Source organism: Typopeltis vanoorti, chromosome 12 (assembly GCF_054136105.1).
Source record: "Typopeltis vanoorti isolate ZY-2024b chromosome 12, IOZ_Tvanoo_1.0, whole genome shotgun sequence".
NCBI classification, from domain to species: domain Eukaryota; kingdom Metazoa; phylum Arthropoda; class Arachnida; order Uropygi; family Thelyphonidae; genus Typopeltis; species Typopeltis vanoorti.
In genome coordinates, this window is record NC_143560.1 from 41680289 (window position 1) to 41706113 (window position 25825).

Consider the following 25825-nt stretch of genomic DNA (forward strand, 5'->3'; position numbering starts at 1 on the left):
GATTTCTGAGCAATCTCTTCCAAAAATTAATAAAATAAATAAAATTTTCAATATGCACCAACTACATTAAACCTCAGACCAAATTTAGCTACCATCGTTTATCATCTCCGTAGCTGCAATTGAAAAAAACAACAAGACACTGCTCCCTTCGATTGGAGAAAGACCCGAGTTCGATTCTTGTCGTAGCGAGAGGAATCTTTATATGGACTTTTTAAATTGAAGGTGAATTAACAGATCTAATACGGAGGTAGCAGTCTTTTTTCTCCCTGAGACTTGATATCTTTTATCCCGCACCCAGACAAATCGGCCAAGATAACACTAGCAGTTTATAGACAAAAATACTATTGGTGGTGGGTAGTTGTGCGTTATTTTGAGGATTAAGTAGAATAGACGGTGAGTTGCGAGTAGTGTCAAGTAATAATTGTAGTCATGAATGGATTAATGGGTTTTATATATTTCAGCGCAAGAAATATATAAAATTTTCGTGTTTTTTCAAGTTAAATAAAACGGTAATAATATTAATACTGGTAATTTAAATTTTTGAATTTAAATAAAACGATCATAGTTGAACATGATAATAGTGCCTCCTCTTTATAAAATTTTGTAGAAAATTCTCAAAATTAATAAAAATAAAATAAAATGCAACATAACTTTTAAATCGAAAATGTTATTCTACCTGAGAAACACTGCCATTCGTGATTACACATATTTAAAGTCTTGCTACTATGTTACTTCCTTTAATATTTTGTACACACGCCACTGAAATTTGATCTGCTAAATTTGTGGATAAGCGCCATAACTGGCCACTTCGTATCCTGTTATTCTGTTTTATGTTAATGATTGGAAGGTTGGGATGTATTTAAGCCGTGTAAATCAACTTTTCGTTTCTTACAACACTTTGTTAGATGTACTTCTGGTTGTTTATATCGATTGGGAAATAGATCGCTTGAGGGAGCAGCTGCTGTCCTTTCAGTAATGCTCTAAAGAGAGCAGGTGTGTGTGCGCTCGATTTTTTTTCGTTACCTCCTAGTAAACAAAGCTGAGAAAGAGGAAACTATGAATAGCCTTGACCTTCAAACACAAAGAACAATATTCACGTATGCGATGTCATCGAAAACTTTTCATCAAGTTTTATGAACGAAATAATTTATCCATCGCTTGGTTGAAAAAGATTGTTAATTGGTTACAGAGATGGTTGACTGATAGAAGCCAGCGAGTTGTGGGTGGTGGGGATGCCTTGTCCCAAAAGAGGAAAGTGACAAGTAGGATACTGCAGGCTTCTGTTCTGGGACTACTGTTCATGATATCTGTGATATTGTTCAAGGTTTGAGATGAGATATTCAGTTGTTTTTCAATGATGCTGAAATAGGAAAAGCAATGTCAGAAAGTTTTGATGTAATTTTGTTAAAGGATTTGAATATGTTAGTGCTTTGGACTGAAGAATTGGGAGTAGGATTTCAGTGTTGAACTCTGATGAGTACGGATAAGAGGTGATAGTTCCAATGTGTAAGCTACTAATCTGGCCATATTTGGATTTCTATGCATTTACCTGATTATATTGGCAATAAGGAAGGATTGGAGACAGTGGAAAGATGAATGACAGACTGTCTCAGGACTCGGAATGTTAAGTATGATGGATTGTAGTCTTCAGAGTTTAGTGGATAGGAGGACAAAGAGGTGATATGATTGAGACACAACTTGGAGAGAGACACACCTATCAGATAGATACAGGATAATTGTTGCACAGGATTATGGATGATGGGACAACAAAAGGTGCATTATTCTTCAAGTTTAAACAAATTGAGAGAATAAAATCTATTAATATTTTTGGTTTTTCACAAGTTATATATTTCTCGGAGCATAATCCTTAATATTGTTTGCATTTATGCTTTCATCGTCATCACTATTCATTCAAAACGTTTTAATACTTGCAGAATGCACTAATATCATATCATCTAATAGAGTGTAATGAGAGGGGTGGAAAGGCATTCCACAAGTTCATTGCATGCTTCACTAATCAGCGTGATGTAATATTATTCACTAACTGCTAATCAAACTGGTATTCACTGCCCACCACTGTTTTTCCTACTGCTTTCCAGTAAATGTTCATTGCATTTAGATAACTTTCCACTTTCTTTGTACTTGAGTGTTGTATTTAGATATGTTATTTAATGATCGAAGGACTTTGTAGCTCGGTGGAAGTGGCGTTTGCATCCACTGTGCTAGGATGCCTGAAGAAAGACTTAAGTTCAATTCTAGTTACCAATTTTTTTTTTTTGACAATTTTTTTGTCCCATAAGCTCAAGAAAATCGACTGTAGGATCCCCTTCCCCCAATTTCACATAATAGCATATTTTTTTAGGGTTGTGGACCACAAGAGGGCAACACTTGTTTACAGTTTCTTCACTGAACACTGCTTAAAATTAATCGTCTTGGTCCAGCTATTTCTGGTTGGCTATGGTGAGATTGACTGCCTCTTAGTCTCCAAACGTTAGATAGGGTTAAAATGACCTTGCCTACTCTCTATAAGGGAATAAAAGTCATTAACTGATCTTTCAATCATATTTCATGATCATATACTTGTTTTGATCATTCTCTTTTCAAAATTCAAAGTATATATTAAATCATCCTTAAAATAAGATCAAGTATCCATGTCTGTATATACATGCCTTGGGAAGGGGATGTGCATTATTGGATACAAAGGGCTAGTTGTTGTCAACCTCTCTATAGATACTTCACTCACAGTCTCATATTCTTGCACTATAACAAAATTGGAATGGGAAAAAAAAAGTTTCCTACTCATTACCCGATCCAGCTGGGGGTGGGGGGGGACATGTTACAATTAAACTATTTGAGTCAGAAACAAAATTCCCTCATTCCACAACAGTAAATTTTCCCAGTTACTGTGGATGCTGGACTTTGCAGAGTATATAATGATAAAGATTTATTCTCACTTTCTTCTTATTATGACTACAGTCTAAATCGAGCCTTGGCCACCTGCATTTGTTGCCTCCAATCCTTATTCGCTACTTGCAGCTAATTCCCATGCAAACATATGTACAGTTAACCCTTGAAGAACGTGGGTTTGAACTGCACAGTTCCACTTACAAACATTTTTTTTTTTTAAATAAATATATTGAAAAATTTTTTTGGAGATTTGCGACAATTTAAAAAAAAAACCTCTCAGATGAACCGCGTAGCCTAGAAATATTAAAATAAGTAAGAAAAAGTTAGGTATGCCATGAATGCATAGAATATATGTAGATACTAGACTTTTATCATTTACTATCATAAAATATACAGAAATCTATTATAAAAAGTTAAAATTAAACAAAACTTACTTACTTACACAAACACAGACCATACATGGCCATTTGCAGTTAGAGAAATGTAAACAAACATAAGGATGCAGTATTAAATCATAACTGCACAAAATTAACTTATTAATTAGTTAATTAAATAACAGAACTGACATGAAATAAAAATTTTATAATGCTTTATTCATCAGTGTATGCTAGGCTACCAAGAAATTGCACTAGGCTACCATAAAGCAATCATATTGCTGATTCTTCATTATCAGTACATGAATTATTATACCTGTAAATAAATATGAATTTCTTTTTCAGATTATCTTTTCATTTTCGATGTCTAATATTAGTAATACATATAGCATCTACAGTGTTTTGCATCATATAAGGCACTATTGATGTAGACACTGACAGACATAAGATTTATCTTGTAAACAGACAATGTAAACTCATGGTATCAATAAATACAGTATAGTACTGTAAATGTATTTTCACTTCCTTATGATTTTCTTTAATAATATTTTCTTTTCTCTAGCTTACTTTATTGTAAGAATATGGTATATAATACATACATACATACTATACCAAATATGTGTTAATCGACTGTTTATGTTATTGGTAAAGCTTCCAGTCAACAGTAGGCTATTAGTAGTTAAGTTTTTGTGGAGTCAAAAGTTATATGCGGAGTTTCGAACAACACGGGGAGTCCGAGCCCCTAACCCCATGTTTTTCAAGGAACAACTGTATATGTAAATTTTCAATTCGAGCTCCTTCATTATACTAAATGTGTGTATGTTAATCTGCTGGGTGTGGTGATACTGCATGAAATTTGGAATCACTCATACCAAATGGATTGCAATATTTACATATTATGCAGTGCTTATGTTAAGATGGCTTAATACAAGAATCACCTTGAATTCAGAATTTTACGTGAATTTCAAGAGTTTTTGTTTGACTTAATAGATAGTAATGATTCATTCTCAAAATATACTTGTTTTTTTTAGAGCATATGCTAGTTTCTGTGATAAGCGGATAAGTAAAATCGACAAGGAAAAATATACATAACAGAACTGACATTTACCAGGGAATAACATATATATTGACATATGTTATTCCCTGGTAAACTGAATGACAAATATTCATTATTTGTTATTCCTAAATGAATATTTAATTGTAAGGCAAAAAAAAAAAAAAAGGAAAGAGCGGTATTATCTAAAGTTATTAAAAAAAAACACATTGCTTTTAAACTTCTAAACACTGCTGATGCAGAACGAAGATGTGTTGGGAAGTTGTTATTAATATAAACTAATTTTATAGAAGATTTTATTAAATTAAAATATTCACTGCAACTGAAAGTTTCCTTTTCATCATTTGTCTTTTTGCCTTTTCATCCTCTTTTTTCCTCTGGTAGTTAATATATGATCTTTTTATATTATTTTATCTTATTTCCAGTTAATTTATAGTCACTCACATTCTATCCAGCTGGGTAATCTGTCCACAGTCATTTATTTACTGGCCTCATAGCAAAAAAATTCCCTGGAATTCAGTGCTAGTCTCTTCTCATATTCTAATTTTCATCTCCTTACTGTATTAGTCACCTTCCTAGCCCAAGTCCTATATTCTCCATGCAACTGTTCTCCACCTCTCCCTTTATATGCCTTCTATAAACTCTTTCATTTGCAGTTTCTGCATAATTTCTGTGTTCATTCATTTGGCTCCAATTACTATTTTCCTCACTCAAGGTATACAATTTGCCATGCTATCAACAGTTTTTTGTATCTCCCATACACTGTTGACTCTTCTTCTTTCAGATTCTTTCATCTGTTGTACTGCTCCAACTAGTTTAAGTTTGTAATAGTTGCCTGTCTCATAACTTCACATAAATTCATTTTACCCTTGATACTTCTGCATGTCTATTCATCCTCCAAGTCAGGACTATATGGTCATTCACCAACTAGGAACAAGTATGCCATCTTGGTCACATTCGGATCCTCTGATACTGTGACCAAACCCCAGACTCTTGATGCTCATTTTCCCTCTGCCACATGCTTCGTAAGACAGTTGTCCCTCAAGAAGTCTAGAAATTCAGTTCCCTTAGTTACTGTATGCTTCCTCTACTCGGTTTTGCACTTGCCAAATTTGGCTGCAAAACTGGATTAAACTAAACATTTCCTACTCCTCTCTATCTGTATTTCATGGTCTATAGCAACATTCCACTAACTATCTTGTCCTATAAACTTTTATTTCACACCATTTCCACTCCTTTTATCTACCCTGAGAGAGAGCACATTTCATTTCTTATCATGAATAACACTCCACTACCACCATATTTACCTTTCCTCTCCTGCCAAAATATACTCTTTGATTTTTATCCTGTCAGAACGTGTTGTTCAATTCTGGCTTCAGCTGGATTATTTATATTGTTAGATTTGGTTAAAATCATTGAAACTGATATTAGACTCCAACATTTAATGGAATTTTATATTTAGGGTCTACATTAAAATTACTTGAATCATTTTGGTTTTAATTTTAGTTACTGTTTATAACAACAAAATTAGGCAAAACAAAAATATTGCAAATGCATAAGCCAAAAACAAATTTGGAATTCCTCAGTATACTGTAACACCTATGATATACTGTCACTATTTTAACAAAAGTACCACCAGTCCAGAGTTCATAGAATAATGTAAGTTTGTTTTCAGGCATGGTAGTTCTTGCAAAACAACAGAAATATTGAAAATGTAAATTTCAACTCTGTATAATTTCAGATTATGTTATGTATGTACAATGTATGATATGTTTAATAGTTCTCCCAACTTCCTCTGAAAAAAAAAATTCTGTGGTCACCACTAATTATTCTTTGTTATTATTATAAGAAAGCATAGCATGAAAATATTTTTATAGAAGCAGAAAGTTATTTTTAAATATGTAATTTATAAAATTTTATATTTAGGTGACTATGGTAAAGGTCCAAGAATGCCATGTATTTCGTTCCTGCATTGAATGTTTGACAGCTAATGATCCTTACTGTGGCTGGTGTTCACTAGAAAATAAGTAAGTTTTATGAACGTGATTTTTAGAACTTCAGTGTGTTTGCTAACTTATGTAAACCTGTTTGAGGAGGCTTGCATACTAAATTGACTGAATTTAATTTCACTTAATATTTTATTAGCAAAGACTTGTATATAATACTTTAGTACTTGCTTTCAATACAGCAATTCCTCGATTAACGTGTTCTTTAAAACAGTCACATTAATCGAAGTTGCACTAATCGAATATAATAACCTATGGGAAAAGTAAAATTCGTTGCTCAAATTTCTCTTTTGACCCTTAATTTTTTTTATAAAAGAATTAGGGTATGTCTCAGGGCCTAGTTAAAGGAAAATCATGAAGCTGAAAGACTGTAAAACATATTCAGAATATAAATTTATATTCTTCTTAACATAGAATTGAGCTAACGTAGTTTGGCAGGCATTCTGTTTCTTTTTTTTCATACAACTGACGATATGGTCCTATTGCCTCTTCTACCACTTCTGCAAATTTTACTGCTTCCTTCATCAGGGTTGGCCTCTAAGCATTGCTGCTTAAAAACTTCGGTTGCACAAGAAATATTTTTAATTATTTTTGTGAAATCTCTTTGGGCTTGTTAGTGATTAAATTTTCTTCATATTTTTTAGGATCTTCCTGCCGTGCATCTAAATTTAGCAGGTCGGAATCACTCAGTTTCTCAGAATGCAATTTAATTAACTTAGATTCATTTGAAAAGCCTCTAAAATCATTTGCACAATGTGGAAGAATGTGCTTCCAAACACCTCACAATTGACTTTGAGACTTTATAACCAGGCTGAGATTTCTCTGATTTGGCCAGAAAAGTCTTGGAAGGCATTCGTTTTCAAAAAAGGCTGGTTTCATTGACATTAAATATTTGTGGGTCACAATAGCCCCTTCTTCCACAATTTTCTTCAAAATCTCTGGATAATTTGCAGCCACCTCCTTTATCTGCGCTTGCAGCTTCACTTGGGATTAGAACATTATGTCGGTTATTTTTCTTTTTGAAACACTCTAACCGCCCATCACTAGCTTGGATTTCTTCTTCATTGATAGTCTTTTCTTTCAAGGTTGCAAAGAGACTTAATGCTTTTGATTTAATAAGGTCAGTGTTTAGCAGGATCCGTTTTCGGTTACAATCTTCGATCCATGTAGAAGGAAGTCTCTCTAATTCAATCATTATAATACTTTGATTTCGAGTGCATGCATGATGAACTTGAAGCAGCCTTACCTTTCTCTTTGTATTCAGCAGCTTTGCTTAAAATTGCTCTTATAGTAGATTCACCATTTTGTGTTCTTGTCCTATCTTTGCTCTGGACTTGCCTTGTTAATTTTTTCTTTATTATTTCAAGTTTTTCTTCGAATGAGATTACTTTTCGAATAATTTTCACACTTCCATTTTTTTGCTCACTAATTCTTTTACTCATGATGAAAGGTTGGGAAAATACTAGAAAATAAAAAAAAATAAAAAAATAAGGAAGACATTTGCAAAGGAGGCACTAGATATGATCATCAAAATGCTATGTAATTAGCAGACAACATAAATTTTGGCAGTAAATTTGGAGCATAGTGTACATGGAAATAGTGTAGTATTATTTCATCCTGGTGAGTGATTTTTTTTAAATAGTTAGCCATAAAAAATGTGTAGATAGAAAATTTTTAAAATCTGTAATATTTATTTTTAAGATTTTTAAGATAGGCACACTAATCGAATTTTAGAGGTGCACAAATTGAATTTGTGTATAGAAAAAAATAATTCTGAAAAAAAAAAATTTTGTTGTATTCCTAAGAAAGAAAATTTCTTAGGAATACAACAAAATTGATTTAATAAATTAACAATCTACAAACAATGTTTCATCATTGACTTGAGATAGTCAAGATACCTAAAAAAGAATGCATGCTCTGAGCTAATACATAAGGAAATGACATAAGTAGATCACATGGTTGGAGCTGACTGAAGAATTCTATACAGTTATTATTATTATTTCGGGCAACTGCAAGGTGTCGACAGACTCATCGAGGGAGGCCCTAACATCGTGTCAAGAACAACTATTCGACATTCACACAGTATCTATCATGCCTCGCCTTGAACTCATTCATGGTCATAGCACCCACAACAGACTCTGGCAGCTTATTCCACTCATTCACCACTCTCCAAGTAAAAAACCTAGCTCTAACACCCCTGCTAACCATTCTTGCCCAGTTTCCATGTATGGCCCCTAGTCCTCCCACCACCAGTCCTATTCTCACAAATATCTTCTGGATTAATTTTATAGAAACCCTTCTGTAATTTGAATGTCTCAATCATATCACCCCTTTTCTGCCTGTCAACCAATTTTTGCAACCCACCAATCTTCAATCTATTCTCATAAGGTTCATTCCACAGACCTGCTATCATCTTGGTCACTCTTCTCTGGATCCTGTCCACCTCCTCCCCATCAAGAAGAAACCCTGGCACCCATATCTGGTCTCAGTAGTCTACATGGGGTCTTATCAAGGCTCGATATAGAGGAACAATAACTTGTTTGTCTCTTCTTGTTAAAGTATTTTTCAGCAACCAAGTGATTTGATGAGCTGATTTAGCCACTTTTGCAATGTGCCCCCTAAACTTCAACTCCCTATCCACCAACACTCCCAAATCCCTGGCCTCATTCAATCTCCTAGAGTACGGTTCCACCAATGTGATATACTGCTGCTAATCTTTTCACTCCAAAATGCATAACCTTACACTTTGCCACATTAAATTGACATCCATTTTCCCTAGCCCAGTCCTCCAAACTATCCAAATCATCCTGCAAAATTTTGACATCCTGTGCACTCACAATTGCTCTACTCAACTTTGCATCATCAGCAAACAAGTGAACACTTCCTCTCAGATCCTTTCCTATATCATTGATGAACAAATTGAAAAGCAGTGATCCAAGAACAGAACCCTGCGGCACACCACTAGTCACAAGCCGTCTTTTGGACTCCACTCCTGAATAAACCACTCTCTGGTATCTCTCCATCAACCACCCTCCTATTCATCTCCCCAACCCTATATCCATCCCCATCTGCTCCAGTTTACTGATTAGAGTTCCATGTGGTATCCTGTCAAAGGCCTTGGCAAAGTCCAGTAGAATCACTGTAAACCCATTACCCTTATCCAGTTCGGCCGTCACTATGTTATAAAACTTGAGCAAGTTACTGAGGCATATTCTACCCTTCATAAAACCGTGTTTCCCCCATCCCATTTTCATCTATCCAATCCTGTATTATACATTTATTCAATCCTGTATTATATATCATACATTTGTGGAACCTCATTTGTTGAGTAGGTAGAACATTTATTAAAGCTGGCTGCCAGATCTGCTTTAGGATGAGACTATCTGTTGTGATTTAATTGCTAAGGCTTTGGAGTACTTATACTATTGCAGAAAGAATTTTTAGAATCAAAAATAATTTAGATATGCAGTAATGTGGTTTTTTGCTTAATACTGTGGTCTGGTTTTGCTATTTTAGTTCATATTTTTATTATCTTATGTTACTGATATTGCTTCAGTATTCTTTCTTAACCCCTGTTTATCCAAGTATTATTACCATTCTGAGTCATTACATATCATATTTAAGTTGTGTACTGTACATTTTTGGTGTCTTTAGAAAGCCAGCTAAGGACTTTGGAAAAATGTCAAAAATATTTTTTACTAAATGATTTAAGGAAATTACAACGTCAACTAGGATATACATTAAAATAAATTTTAATATACTTCAATATTTCAGCAACGCCACGTTGCCATTTTCAAGAAACTTAAAAACAAGACATGTGCACGCAGGCACAACAAACAGTAAATGAGGAAGAAGCAGGAAGCTATTATTTCTCCTAAAGTCCTGATGGTGCCCCCTAGCAGGCAATGTTGGTATTCTTGGGTGATTGGGCTGAAGGTCTTCTGATGTAGGTTTCCCAAATTTGAGGCAGTCTCATGCAGCCAAATTTGTTGAGGTTGGGATTGTTTCTTAGGGCTGAAGCTGATTCCATGAAAAGCCTTTCATATTTGTATTTACTACGGTGTATTATTGTGGCTTTCTACCACCGTATTCTATGGCAGGTATCCAGCGCATGGTCAGCAAGACCAGAGTGGCTGTATTGGTGAAACCGGATGTAGTCCTTGTGTTCTGTAATTCTGATATTTGCTGTCCTGCCTGTTTGGCCAAAGTAGGACAGCTTACAGCTGTAAGGGACCTGGTAAACACCAGGTAGGTCGGGGGGGAGGTTGGTCTTTAGTAGAGCAGATAAGGGATGCCAATTTTTTATATGGTCTGTAACAAGAAGTTGGCATGTTTTTTTAGGATTTTTGTAATTTTTTCCGAGGTGCCTCAGATATAGGGTATGGTGATGGATTTAGAGTAATCCTTGTTGTGAGGGGGAGGGGAGGGGAAGGGAGGGTTGTGGTTTATTGGTTTCAATATTTTTTGGATTTTTTGGCTGAGAAAGTGTTGAGAATGTGGTTTAGTTCTGTGGTTAGGGCATTGTCATTTAAACAGATAAGTTTAGCCCTGTTGTGTAGTGTCTTAATAACTCCATATTGTTGCGAGGAGGGGTGGTGGGATTGTTGGTGAATGTATCTGCCTGTATGGGTGGGTTTTCTATAGACTGAGAAAACCAAGGTTCCATCAGGCTGGTAGGTGACTAGTGTGTAGATGCTAACTTGGCTATCCAGGCACTCGAAGATGACCTTTCAAGCACCTTAAGCGACGAAATTTGGTCTATTTTATTCGACATCTCGTGCACTGCAGTAGAGAAAGAATTTAAAAAAGTACGAGATTGACACATCAAAAAATTTGAAAATTTAAAAAATAACTTGATCTCGAAACCAGAACTTCCTACCGAAACGGTAGTCAACCTTTCGTCATTTAATGTGAAACCTGAAGCACTCGACGCGTCGCACATGACCACAGCTTCGCCATTGCGCCCAGAAGAATACCTGCTGAAGATATTATGATACGAATTGAACATGGGATACGACACCTTCCAAACCACGTTGCCAACGATATTATGGCTTGTGTTCTGACCAAAGCTAAACCATCAAAAGCCAACATGTAAGGAAATTAAATCTCTACTAGAATTAAAGAAAAACAAGAAAATAATAATCACCAAAGCTGATAAAGGGAATGGCACAGTATTGCTTAACCAAAAGGATTACACAGGTAAGCTGACAGCTCTATTGTTAGATCGGACTACTTACCTCCCTATTGAGTACAATATCCTACCAACTCACAAATTAGAAAACTCCACAGGCTCCTTAAGAAGGTCACTTCTTGACCTGTGGAAATCACTAACAAATTAAAACCATTTAACTCCACCCCCCCGTATTTATGGACTCCCAAAAATACATAAGGAAAATGTGCCATTACGTCCCATAGTGGATGGCATTGATTCCACCACATACAAACTAGCTAAACATTTGGCCAAAGCTCTCTCACACTATACTGGCAACACACCTCCACATATAAAAAAACTCAGCCCCCTTCAAAGCCAGCATAGAAAACCTTACACTTACACACTGACATAATGGTCAGTTTTGATGTCTCCTCCTTATTCACAAATGTCCCACTCAAAGAATCTTTAGAGCTAATCCAAGGTAAATTTCCTCCCGATATCACATCCGTATTTCAGTTCACTATGAACTCAGGCTATTTTGTTTGGCAAGGAAAATTCTACAAACAAATAGAGGGGGGATAGCCATAGGTTCTCCACTCTCCCCACCCTTGGCCAACTTTTATATGGAGACTTTTGAAGAGAAAGCCTTAAACACCAACCATTTGGCTTCGCTATGTTGATGATTTGTTTGCTATTTGGCCACATGGCCCCGATGCACTCCTCTCCTTCCTAACACAACAACCAACACCCCAGAATCAAATTTACCCTGGAAGAAGAAAAAAACAACAGTCTTCCTTTCTTAGACACACTAGTCACCCGCCAGCCTGATGGAACCTTGGTTTTCTCAGTCTATAGAAAACCCACCCATACAGGCAGATACATTCACCAACAATCCCACCACCCCTCCTCACAACAATATGGAGTCATTAAGACACTACACAACAGGGCTAAACTTATCTGTTCAAATGACAATGCCCTAACCACATTCTCAACACTTTCTCAGCAAATGGCTATTTCACCCCCCCCCTCCCCAAATCCAAAAAATATTGAAACCAGTAAACCCCCCCCAAATAAGGATTACTCTAAATCCATCCCCATACCCTATATACGAGGCACCTTGGAAAAAATTACAAAAAAACATGCCAACTTCTTGTTACAGACCATATAAAAAGTTGGCATCCCTTATCTGCTCTACTAAAGACCAACCTCCCCCCACTAGACCTACCTGGTGTTTACCAGGTCCCTTACAGCTGTAAGCTGTCCTACTTTGGCTAAACAGGCAGGACAGCAAATATCAGAATTTCAGAACACAAGGACTACATCCGGTTTCACCAATACAGCCAATGTCTTGTTGATCATGCGCTGGATACCTGCCATAGAATACGGTGGAAGAAAGCCACGATAATGCACCGTAGTAAATACAAATATGAAAGGCTTTTCATGGAATCAGCTTCAGCCCTAAGAAACAATCCAAACCTCAACAAATTTGGCTGCATGAGACTGTCTCAAATTTGAGAAACCTACATCAGACCTTCAGCCCAATCGCCCAAGTATACCAACATTGCCTGCTAGGGGGCGCCATCAGGACTTTAGGAGAAATAATAGCTTCCAGCTTCTTCCTCATTTACTGTTTGTTGTGCCTGCATGCATGTGTCTTGTTCTCAAGTTTCTTGAAAATGGCAAAATGACGTTGCCGAAATATTGAAGTATATTAAAATTTATTTTAATGTATATCCTAGTTGACGTTGTAATTTCCTTAAATCATTTAGTAAAAAATGCATAACCAACGTCTAAGCCTTTCCACGAGAATGTCAAAAATATGTTAAGTTATTAAATATTTGTTATATTCTACTGTTCATGTGGTTTATTCCAGTAGTTATGACTCGAGTAGTTTTGATTTTGAAATAAACAAAAGTTGAAAATATTGCCTCATACCCAGTCATTTGTGCTTTCTGGCAACTTTACCAAGTATTGCTAATACCCCTTCCCCCCTTTTCTTTGATGTAATATTACTCCTCGAGGTCTTGTATCAGTCAGTGATTTTAGAAAATTGCTTCTCATCTTAAATACTTCATGTTTCATGCTTATTTTGATCTTTTTGCTAGAGGGATTAGAAAAATCTTATTCATTTTGGATACTATAAAAGTCTGAACTCTGTTTCTCCTATTGGTCTCAAAATGTCAAAACATAATTTTATGTTTTATATTTTAAACTTCCTTCAACTGCCATTATCCTGTATCTTAGAAATCACTCGTGTCTGTCCTTCCCCCTCCCCCAAAAGGGGAGGAGGGAGAGTGAGAGAGGCAGAGATGGGGAGAAGGATTTATACTGTCCATCCCTTGACTTGTTAAATGGACTGACAACCTAAAATAATGGAAAAAAGCCAATAATCAATTCTTTGCTAGCTGAAATAGCAGCAAGTAGTATTGATGCTACCACAGTCATTTCCATAGGAAATTTTCTTGTCACTCACTTTGGAATGAATGCTGTAGGGAAATCCAGAGAATCTTAGGTCTCTTCATATCTCATTTAAGCATGTGTTGGTATTTGAACAAAGATTTTCTGTATGAGCTTTCTTTCTGTTATCTTCTTTCTCCTACATTGTGCAATTAGGTGTTATTTATAATATCCCTGTTGGAAACAACACGGATATTATAAATGTTTTCTGCTATGCAAAAATTTCTTCATTCTCAAAACTTACTCTGATATGACACACACACAAATAGCTTGTTGCTTTCATTGTGTGTCACTACATTGATTACACATGTTAGCAATTTTACTGCTCACACTGTTCATACATAAATGATTAAAAGAAAAAAGGTACCACAGAATGGCAAGCAAAATTCTGTCTGAAGTACATAACCCAGAATCAGGTTGATGTATACTAAATGCATTACTTTTGATATGCATGTGTGAATTTTACAAAATGGACCACTGCTCTAGTGCTCTGAATTTCAGGCCTGGCTATAAATCCAATAACAGTTTAGCTAGATAAATTTCTTTGCTTGTTTTTTAGTCAGTTTCAAATGAATTAATTTGAAATTAATTCAAATTAATTCTATTAGTAAGGCAAGGACCTACCTTTTATAAGCTATGCTAACCACCATAGAATATATTTCTATCCACCCACCCACTCCTGAATTTTATCTATAACCAGCTTTTCCAGTATTTAACCACTGAGATACTAATTGGTTTGTAATTTGCTACTTCTTTCTTTCAGCCACATTTTATGTCATGGAACTGTCCTATCCTCTTTGCCAAATTTGCCCTAGCTGAGATTATACAACTTTGTCAGAGGCACTGCCAGTTCTCCTTCACATTTACATAGCACAATATTTCTTTGGTAATCCATTTTATTGTTTATGAAGCAGGCATGTTACGCACAATTTTTAAATATGAGTTAAGTATCAGCAATTAAGTATGAGTTAACTTACTTGTTATGGTATGGATGTGTTGCACCCCTCCCCCTCTTGAATTTCTGTTCAGAGAAAACATGCTCAATTATCAGACTAACATCATAGTTGCTTTAGCAATTTGTACATTTAACGATATAAGAAAGGCTCTGAGAGTAACTGTTCAGTTGTTTACTGATGATGCAAATTTGGTTAATAAAGATGATAAAATTTTGCAGGATGATTTAGATACAGTATAGGTAAAGGGAGAATGGATGTCAGTTGAATGTGGCAAAGTGTTATGTATTTTGGGGTGAAAAGATTACCAGCTGTGTACCCTCTTGATGGAACAGTACTCCAGGAAATTGATGAAGCCAGGGATTTGGGGGTATTAGTGGACAGAGAGTTAAACGTTTAGAGGGCATATTGCAAAAGTAGCTCATTGGATTACTTGGTTATGGAAGAATACCCTGATGAAAAAACACAAGCAGGTTATTATGAGTGATGAATATCATCACCCAGTGCGAGACTACCACCTTGCTTATTGGAAGATAAATCAGCTTGAAAAAGGCCCATATTTAGCCTTAAAGAATTGTCTATCCTTAAAAATAGAATTTTTTAAGTTTGGGTGGGGTCCACTTTATCTAAATTTAATACATTCAATTCTTTATCATACATTTGTAGCCACTTCTCTGAAAGATTTCTGTCATTGTGAAATTATTTACATGTTCCCTTAGTTCTTAGTGTTGCAAGTTTTTGCAGATTATGATCAGGTTTTGATTGGGTACAGATATCAGCTGTGGGTTAATCTACATGTCCTAGCTATTTTTAGTTTCTTGGGAAATAAGAATTTAAGAAGTTTCGAGATAATGACTATATTCATGCTACAGTACATACAGCTTTACTGGGAACAGAGGAATCAAAGCATATGTTGCGAAAATTACTACATGTATGCACCTGAAAATGTGAATGATTTGTGGACTGTTCAGATAAATGAAAAGAAGGAAAGCATTAATGCATGTGAAAGGTGTGTTGATGAATTAGAGCAATTATAAATAGGAACGAGAGTCAGGACCATAGTAGAAGAGCTTAGGCAAGAGTTAGTGGAAATGAAAAGTTAAATGAAACATCTTGGAGAGGATGTTAAACATCTAAAGAAGAGATTGGCTGATGAGAATAAGGAGGAGGAAGTTTGTATGGGGAGATTTGATCATTAGAGGTGATGACTAATAAAGTGCACAAAACATGATTTTCTAGTGGAACAGCAAAATAAATAACTGATGCATTGCAGAAAAGGAAAGCAGCATCACAATTTGGTAGTTGTGGGCACAAATGACTTAGGGGAAAAAATAATGTCAATAGAGACTTGAAGAAGTTTTGATGGTAAAGAATGTTGTTGGAAAAATTATTCGCATGTTGCCCAGATATGACAATAGTGAATTGAGAAAGACAGCAGAAATAATGGACAGTAAGATGGCTGAGGTGTGTGAGGCAAAGGGGGTTCAGTTTGTAATCTTTGTAATCTATAAAGTGAAGTGGAAGGAAAGTTAGAATGGTTTAAAGTTGATGGATTGCATTTCAATGGGTTTGGTGTTGGGCATTTAGAAAGGCTCTTGTTTTCTGAGAAGGCACAGAGTCAAGAAGTTAATGTAGTAAATGATCAGTCTACTCGTGAAGCAGGATAGCACAACTAAACAGATTCCATCATAAGGTGATGGAATGCATAAAGGTAAGGATGAAACAGTAGGAATGGAAATCAGAGTCAAGATCAGGGAAATGGGAGTGGTCAGACCAAAGAGAGAGAAATATGATATAGCAGCTAGAATAAAGAAAGTTGGTGCTGGTAGAATGGCCTCAAAGACACAAGGAGTATTCGAAACAAGAGATCTGAGCTTTGTTCCATTGATTGAGTCGGTATGCCAAAACATAATTGGAATAAGTGAAACTTTGTTATCTGATGAGGATGTGATGTCGGGAATATAAATGGAAGAATATATAATTTTCTGGAAGGATAGGAATGTGAAAAGAGGAGGGGAGTGCTGTTAATGATTGCAGAGGAATTGTGTCCACAAAGTGTGGTAGTTTATAGTGCATGCACAGGTTTTGAATCTGTGTGGTGTGAAGTTGAAATTTAAAGGCTAGTATAGCTGATAGGATGCTGTTATAAGCCAGGGAATGTAGAGAATACTGATTGTGAAATGTTTAGGTAAATTGGTTGGGCATGTAAAAAGACAGTGTCATCCTGATGGGAGACTTTAATTTGAGGAATATAGAATGGAAGGAGGAAATGGTGGTGTATCAGAACAAGGAGAGTGAGTTTGTTGAATTTCTCAGAGATAAATATCTTATGCAGCATGTGACTGAAGCAACTAGAGGTTTTAATGTTTTGAATTTGGTGTTGACACTGCCATTGGTTTGTGAGCGATCATGATGTACTTGTTTGGGAAATGGTGAAACAAGATAAAGTTACTGCCAAAAATCTGATAAATACTTCTTACATATGTGGAAGTATAAAGTAGGTAATTATGGGAAGCTCTGTAGTCAGTTAGCATTGGTACACTGGGTAGATGAGCTGAGCAAAAAAGACGTTGACAGTGCATGGAAATTCACAAGGCAGTATCTGACACAAGCAGTGTATAACTGTATACCAAGGGTTAAGTAAATAAATAGAGTAGGAGTGAAATGGATGAACAGAGAAATTAAGCAAGCTATGTTGGAGGAGGTCATTTGGTGGTGATTGGATGAAGAGTATAAAGTGCAGGCTAGGAAGGTGATAAGCATGATAAAGAAAGAAAAGGTGCAGTATGAGAGGAGATTGGCTGGTAAGGCCAAGGTTAACTCAGGGGAATTTTTCCATTATATGGCAAGCAAGAGAAAGAGTAATTATGGCAGGTTGAAGCTGGCGGATAGTCATGGCAGCAGAACGACAATTGCAAAGGATATAGTGGAATTATTAAATGAGCACTTTATCAGTGTATATCATACTGGTATAAATGACACAATGCAATATATAGAAGGGAGGTGAGAATTGGAAGTGAAAGAATCAGAGGTGTGTCAGGTGTTGATTGGGTTAGATGTTAATAAGACCATAGGAATAGATGACATATAACCATGTATCTTAAGGAACATGCACAACAGTTAGCTATACAGTTGATCTGGTTCTTTAATGAAAGTCTTGCAGTGGGTAGGACTCCTAAAGAGTGGAAAGAAGGCAAAATAGTACCACTGCACAAACATGGTTCTAGGACATACATTTCCAGTTATAGACCAGTCTGTAGAACTGCAGTTGTAGTCATGGTATTGAAGAGATTGGTTGAGAATAGAATATTGGATTATGTTGATGGACACAGCATTCTTTATGATTGTTAGCATGGATTCGTAAAGAGTAGGTCTTATTTTAGCAATTTTCTTGCATTTTATGATAAGGTAATGAGGTGTGTTAGATAAGGGAGAATCATATACAGTGATATTCTTGGACTTGGCAAAAGCGTTTGATAGATTACAACATGATAAGTTGATGTATAAGTTGCAAGGATGGGAATAGATAGCATATTGGTCAGATGGATTGGAGATTGGCTTTCTGAATGATATCAGCAAGTTGTGTATGATGGAGCAGTATCTCAAAAAAGCAGGGTAATCAGTGGCATGCCTCAGAGTTCTGTTCTTGGGCCCATGCTGTTTGACTTGTTTGTAAATGATATATCATGTGGAAAACATCAGTTGTTTACTGATGATGCAAAGTTGGGGAGAATTATAAGTAGTGCTGCTGATGTTAATTCCCTTCAGGAAGATTTGAATAGACTTTTGACTTGGACAAAAGTCTAGTTTTAATATTAATAAGTGCAAGGTGTTGCATTTTGTAGTGCAGAAATATAAGGCTGTGTATTAAATCGACAATGCCATACTGCAGGAAGTGAATGAGATTCAAGATTTGGAAGTGATAGCTGGCAGCAGACTGAAGTTTAGAGCACATATTAGAAGTGTTGCAAAGACTGCACATCATAGTGCTCCTATGATAAGAAGTACTGCAACATGTGATAAGAAAGTGGTTCTATCACTGTATAAAGCACTGGTCAGACCACACTTGGACTATTGTGCTCAAATTTTAGTCACCTGGTATTCAATGTGATGTAGAAACATTGGAAAGGGTCCAGAAATGAGTGACTAAGATGATATCAGGACTCTGGAATGGGTATGGAGGTTGAAGAAAGGATTGTACAGTTTGGTGGAGAGGAGGAAAAGAGGTGATATGATAGAGACATTTAAGTTAGTGAGAAGATTTTATCGAATTAATCTACATGGGATTTTAAAAAGAGTAGAAGGCAAGAGGGGAAAAACCAGAGGCCATCCCTGGAAGTTATGTAAGAGTGTGGGAAGAGGGGGTGTGAGGAGTAGATTTTTTACATGGAGAATTGTCACTGAATGGAATGCATTACCAGAATATTTTGTCATGCAAGGAACGTTAAGGATTTTAAGATTTGGTATGTGAATATGTTGTCAGTTGAATTGACCCTCCCACGATGAGTCTGTTGACTCCATGAAGTGTGCAATAGTAATAATAATATTCTCTTGAAATAAAATACCTGAAGTTTATAGCCTATTGTGCAAATGGTTCATTCTGGATCTCTTGATTTTAAAAAAAAAAGTTGTGAGCAGAATAACATACTGTATCCATTACAAAATAACAAATGTTTACATAACTGTTTTCATGAAAGAAAACATGAAAACAGAAAGTTAATTCTTGATCCAGAGAGCAATATGTATTTTCTCATTCTTAATTATCTGAAGAAAATTTTGGAAGCAATACAAAACTGAGAATAAATACATAAGCATATCATTAAACCCTTTCAGATATTCCTCAAGTTTTATTGTTTGTATCCATTTTCAAACCATAGCTCAGTTCAAGCTGAAATGGAAACTTTATTTGAAATATATTATAACAACAAAAACAGCTGAATCCATGTGTTGTGTTCTTAATTATGCATATAAAATATATCTAAAATATCCGTGGACTGTCAGAAAGTACACTGCTTGGGGAGAAGTCAATGGGCACGATAGTGTGAGGAACAAACAGTCATGGCACCCAACTTGAGATGTAGAACCTCTTTTTGCTATGATGACTGCAGGAATCCGACAGGGCATACTTTCCACAAGCATATGATAGCAATCAATGGAAATTTTGGACCATTCTTCCTGTAGGTATGTAACGCGGTCCTAGACTTGTGTGTGAATGTCCCTTCAACTCACCCGATTTGGGAGTGACACTATTGAACAGTTGTTCAATAGTGTTGAGATCAGAGCTCTGTGGAGGCCAATCAAGTGTAGTGATGTTCACTTGAACAAACTATGCAGTTACAACAGCCTTATGACATGGTGCATTGTCTTGCTGAAAAAGACAATGGTCAGTTCCGTAGAAATGGCACAAAATTGGAATGCAATGCAATGTTCAGATACCTCTGAGTTCGTAGCATTAGAAATTGAAGTCAGAAGCCAAACCAGAAAAAACAATACCATACCATCACACTTCCAAACTACCTCCAAATTACCTCCAAATTTCATAGTTGGGATTATGCAGTCTGGTATGAGACATTTGCTGGGTATCTGCCACACCCATCCATCTGCTCAGTAGAGAGTGTAGCATGATTGGTTGCTTCATAACACAGCTATCCAAGCTTCCACTTCCCACTGTACACTTTCTTTGCACCACTGAAGACAACACTGCATGTTGGTTTGGTAATGTGGGGCTTGCATATTGCAGTCCTACCATGGAAACCCATTTGAGAGATTTGGTTCTGAATGTTTTTGTGCAGATTCCAGTCAATGCCCGGAACTCTGCGTTCAATGCTTCAGCTGATGAATGGCAGTTTGTACATATTATCCTTCCTAGCACCCTTTGTTCACATTTGGTGACTGTTGTGGGGTCATCCAGTGTAGGGTAGCCCTTGCAGTCGACTCCCTGCGCTTCCATCTCTGTATAGTAGTACTAGTTGTTGACCTAGGATAGCCCAATATGTGAACAATTTGTCAAACAACTAGGCCTGCAACATTGCAACCTATCACAGCACTTCTTTCAAACTCCCTCAGTTCCTTTCTTACAGCCATTTCACCTGGAGTCAGTTGCACTGACTTGGGAGCATCATATTCTTCCAATTTATACTGGCTACAAACATGTAACTTGCTATATGGCACAGTGCACCTTTCTCATTGGGGGGGGGGGGGGAGTACATTGACCTTGCCAAGCAGTATGTGTGTGTGTATGTGCACACATACATCTTGGAATTTTAGCATGACACCCTCACGTCAACAAAAGCAGGTTAACTCTGCTTCATTTAGAAAGGTATCTGTTGAACATTATTGGTAATTGCTTCCACTGTCAACTGTATAGACTAGGCAACAATTTTAAGTCATGTATATTGTAATATTCTGATTTTTTTTTGTTCTTGAGGAGGTAGAGTTGAGTTTTTCGATTAAAAAAAAAAATTAGTTGTCTGTGATTGGCTAAGTAAGCTGTAGATTTAATAGTTTCTAAAGAGATTTTAATACAAGCCATTCCTCCAGCAAGAGAACTTTATCACTACTAATCATAACATATTGTGTAATTTTTACATGTATCAATTATTTCAGCATTAATTTAGCAGTTTAAATTGTTTCTATTGTTACATTATGTAAAATATAAAAGCAGCTTTTTATTTTAGAAATTAAATTTTTCCCTCCCTGTTAGATGCAGTTTACGAGGTGCTTGTGCTGAAGCTGCGCAGGATCCCCTCTATTGGTTATCATATAAGAGTGGACGGTGTACTTCTATTACTATTGTTGATCCTCCTCAAATTCAACGCACAACAGCTCGTTACGTAAGTAACCAATGCCTTTAGCCATCTTCCTTTTCATTGTTGAATTAGTTTTTTTAATATTTTAATTAAAGATAGTTTATAAATTTGGATTTTCATTTGAAACATTCTTTAAAATGTTTTTTCTCTAATGAAGTGTTACACTTGTATTTTACTTTTTTTTTTAACTCTTTGTATGATATACAAGCACATACAGAATTCAAAATTTTTGCACTACACAGAACTCTTCTGCCTGTGATGAGTGTTTTAAGAGGATTTTTCAGCTTTTTTGAAAACTTGAGCATTTGGAGTTTCATGGATTCTTGCAAGCAGAATGCAATACAGTGAAAGATAAGCTAAACTTCACATGGCTATCTCAAATTCAAAATTTAGCTAAAGTATGCTATAATATTTGCATAAAAGCAAACTTCTGTTATTGTTATGAGTGACAAAAATTTATTGAAAGGTATAGAGATTATGTCGAACAATATCATATGAAGATAAAGGAGAGACTTCAAGTTTAGTTTAAATTTAGAACATATTGTATATTTTTCGTGTAAAAAAGAAATTATCTTGATTTAATAAAGCAATATGTGAATTTGGCACCAATCACAGTTGCAAATTTTGGTGAATACAACAGAATAATATATATTGAACCTTTGGCAGATGATATATAAATTTTAACAAATTTATGTTTGTAGTAAAACTTGACCATTAAGATGACCACATTTTCCATTATATACAAATATTGGTCTAATTGCTTAAAAAAGTTTCCAAACTAGTTACTCCACATTTGTTTTTTACATTTATTTATCCTATCCAATGATTTTTTCTCAAATAACTCGAGAAAAAATTTTCAGTATTGTCAACCTCAATACACTGTCAAATGCATAATCTAATTATCTGGTTTATTCTATATAATTGTTTGGAAATTATGTTGAAATAAAACTTGACAAATATTTATTAAAATACTGTATATGTCAGCGTATAGGATGACCGGCGTATAAGATGAAGCCTAAATTTTAGGCTATTTTTAGGTTTTAACCACCCAACCAACCAAGACGTATATACATATGCCTGGGTTGCCATGGATGCGAAGTGCATATTAAAATTGTAATACCATTGATATTACATTGAAATATATGATGGATACGAAGTGTAGAGGAGTGATGTGTTTTATCCATATTGACGGCAACATGGCTAAGCTTATGTCAATTGTATAAGATGACCCCCCAATTTCTTCTTTCTTGTATTAATGCAACATTAGGTATTGTTGTTATATCTGTTATTTTTATATCTATGCATATCCATTATTTTTTTGCATAGCATTGATTTAGTATTTATGCAAATTACCCTAATTAAGTAATTAGCCCCAATTTTAATTAATTATTAATTTTGCATTTTTTTAAATTTAGGATTATTAAAATTGTCATTTAAAATCATGGAACCAGCAACAAAATGAAGAAAGTATGCAGCTCGATTTAAAATAAGGATAATTGAAATGGCAAAGCAAACTAATAACCGTGAGATATTTAAAAAAAAATTGCCAAAGAAAAAATGTGCGATGAGAACGGGGATCGATCACCCGATGGCCACAACTGGAAAATCACATAGCATAATGGATATTCTAACAAAGGCAGAATGGTTATCTTGTTACAAGAAATATGATTAGAGCATATGCATCAAAATGGTCAAGATTGAATCCGGATGAAAGTATAGAATTTCAAGCTACTTCGGGACGGTATAATCATTTTATGAACAGACAAAATCTGGTAATACGACAAAAAATTAAAATTGCTCAAAAACTACCAGCGTATCTTGACTACAAACTTACCAAGTTCCATAAATTTATTATTCAGTCGAAACAAGAACATAAATTTCTGTTGTCAAATATTGGAAATATGGATGAAACTGCTATGAGCTTTGATATGATAAGCAATAAAACAGTGGAGTCTAAATGTAGTAAGAGTGTGCTAGTTTGAAGTACAAGTCATGAAAAAACAAGGTTTATGGTTGTGTTGTCATGTTTGGCTGATGGAACCAAGTTAAAACCAATGGTCATCTTCAAATGTAAAACTAAACCTAATATAAAATTTCCTTCAAGTGTTTTTGTACGTTTTCACGAAAAAGGATGGATGAAAATGGTGTGAAATTATGGATAAATAATGTGTGTAACACGCGACCAGGCAGTATAATGAAGAAATGCAGTTTATTAGTATGGGATATGTTTCATAGTCATTTAACTGAGAATACTAAGTCTTCTAGAAAAAAAAACACACAATTGCTGTCATATCAAATGGTTTAACTTCTATATTGCAATCACTAGACGTCTGCTTGAACAAACCATTTAAAGATCACATGCGAGAAGAGTGGAATAATTGGATGTTGACTGGTGAAAAATCATTTACAAATGGTGGATCTATGCACGCTGCATCACTTGATATGTCGTGCAGTTTTGTGATCAAAGCAAAATAAAGTAAAAGTAGATACTGTAATAAAATCGTTTAAAAAGTGTGGTATCTCTAATCTTGTGGATGGTACGGAAGATGATCTGTTGTGGGACACTGATGACAATGAAAGTGAAATCAATTCACTGGATTCGAACTGGGATCCATATGACGATCATTTAAACAATCAATCTAAAGAACTATTTTCAACAGATGATGAAGAAAATTAACATGAAAATTTGTTTTTTAAGACTTAATCTATTGTAATATTTTAAATAAATTTATGTAACAAAAAATTTATCTCATTTGTTTATAAACACTGCCTATTTTCTTATATAATGATGTATTGTAACTACCTAAATGCTCATCCAAAAAATTAAGCTTCCCTTTTTATACTCGCTGTATAAGACGACCCATGATTTTGAGGGGTTTTCTTATTTGAGTGTCATCTTATATGCCAACATATACGGTAATGAGTATATTTTCATACTTTGATTGTCATTATTTAATTTAGCAGCATTGCAGGTGTGTAATGTGTCATTGCATCATACCTGTGTATTTAGTCTTAACATTAGATCACTCTTCATTTATAGCTAAGTTTATCAATCGATCACCTACCTGTATTAGAGGGACAGTTCTTCTGTGCATTCACAGCATTTGGTAAAGTTCTAATCACCAACGCTACAAGATCTGCAAGTGGAGTTAACTGTGCTACCCCACACACCGACTCTCTGCCACCAATTCCACCAGGAGAACGTAAGTATTCTTACCATCTTTACCAGTTAAATATTATATAATCAATAAACTATCAAAAATAACTAGTTACCATTAATTGTATAATACATAGTATTATTCTTAACCAGTCATTTTTTCCCCGTATATATTAGAAATTATTTTTAGCACTAGACCTCCATAGAGCCAATACTTGTCGCAGGAGGTCCCCACTGTCATACACAGTCATCAAACTATAACCTAAACTCATTCATTGTTTCTATACTTATCACAATCTTATGCAATGCATTCTGTAACATATCTTTAAAAGAAATCTCTGTCTCCTCCAACAATTGATTCTCGAATTTCTTCTTTAGGATCTTCCACTCACCCGAATATTTTGGTGATGAATGTTATTGATACTCTTCCTGCTACCTACAAAATCCATCAGAAAATTTTTCTAGACAGATAGAAATTTCACTCTTTATCAGCAGGAAGAATTATAATGCTACTTGGTTTTACAGAGGTACTCCTTGATTTCTTATGATCAGAATTGATTATAGTGCCTCGTTAACTCGTTTGATTAATGATATTCTTTCATTGAAAAAAAAAAAAAAAAGGTTGAATTTCACCTAGTCTCAGTTGAAATTAGTGTTAATTGTAGTTTGGCACTATTCTGGTTAAAATTTGGTTGTTTTATGAAAGGCTCTTTAAATTTTCTTTTATGCCATGTCTTGTTACATTCAAGAGTTGTTCCCTTTCCAATCAATCCTTTCTAAAATTAAAACATTTACTAACAGTGTTGTTTATAAAATGATAGTTATGGCATGTTATTATTGTGAATAGGTGGGATAGGCCTTGGTCACATTTAGTTTGAAAAGCTATGGATTGTATTCTATGGGAAACATAAGATGGGAGACTGCTCCAGATGGCAGTAGCAGCAAAAGGGATAAAC

At 35.3% G+C, this 25825-nt stretch overlaps 1 protein-coding gene across 6 annotated transcripts in view; it reads left to right on the forward strand.

The window, feature by feature from the left end:
* Window positions 1-25825, forward strand: part of LOC150100731 (plexin-A2-like) — a 992258-nt gene that overhangs the window by 681249 nt on the left and 285184 nt on the right. For all 6 annotated transcript variants that reach the window (XM_090402045.1, XM_090402043.1, XM_090402046.1 and 3 more), the window contains 3 exons: window positions 6262-6362; window positions 21607-21736; window positions 24753-24915. In XM_090402045.1, the coding sequence (XP_090258171.1) occupies window positions 6262-6362; window positions 21607-21736; window positions 24753-24915 (394 nt within the window). The remainder of the gene's footprint in view (window positions 1-6261; window positions 6363-21606; window positions 21737-24752; window positions 24916-25825) is intronic.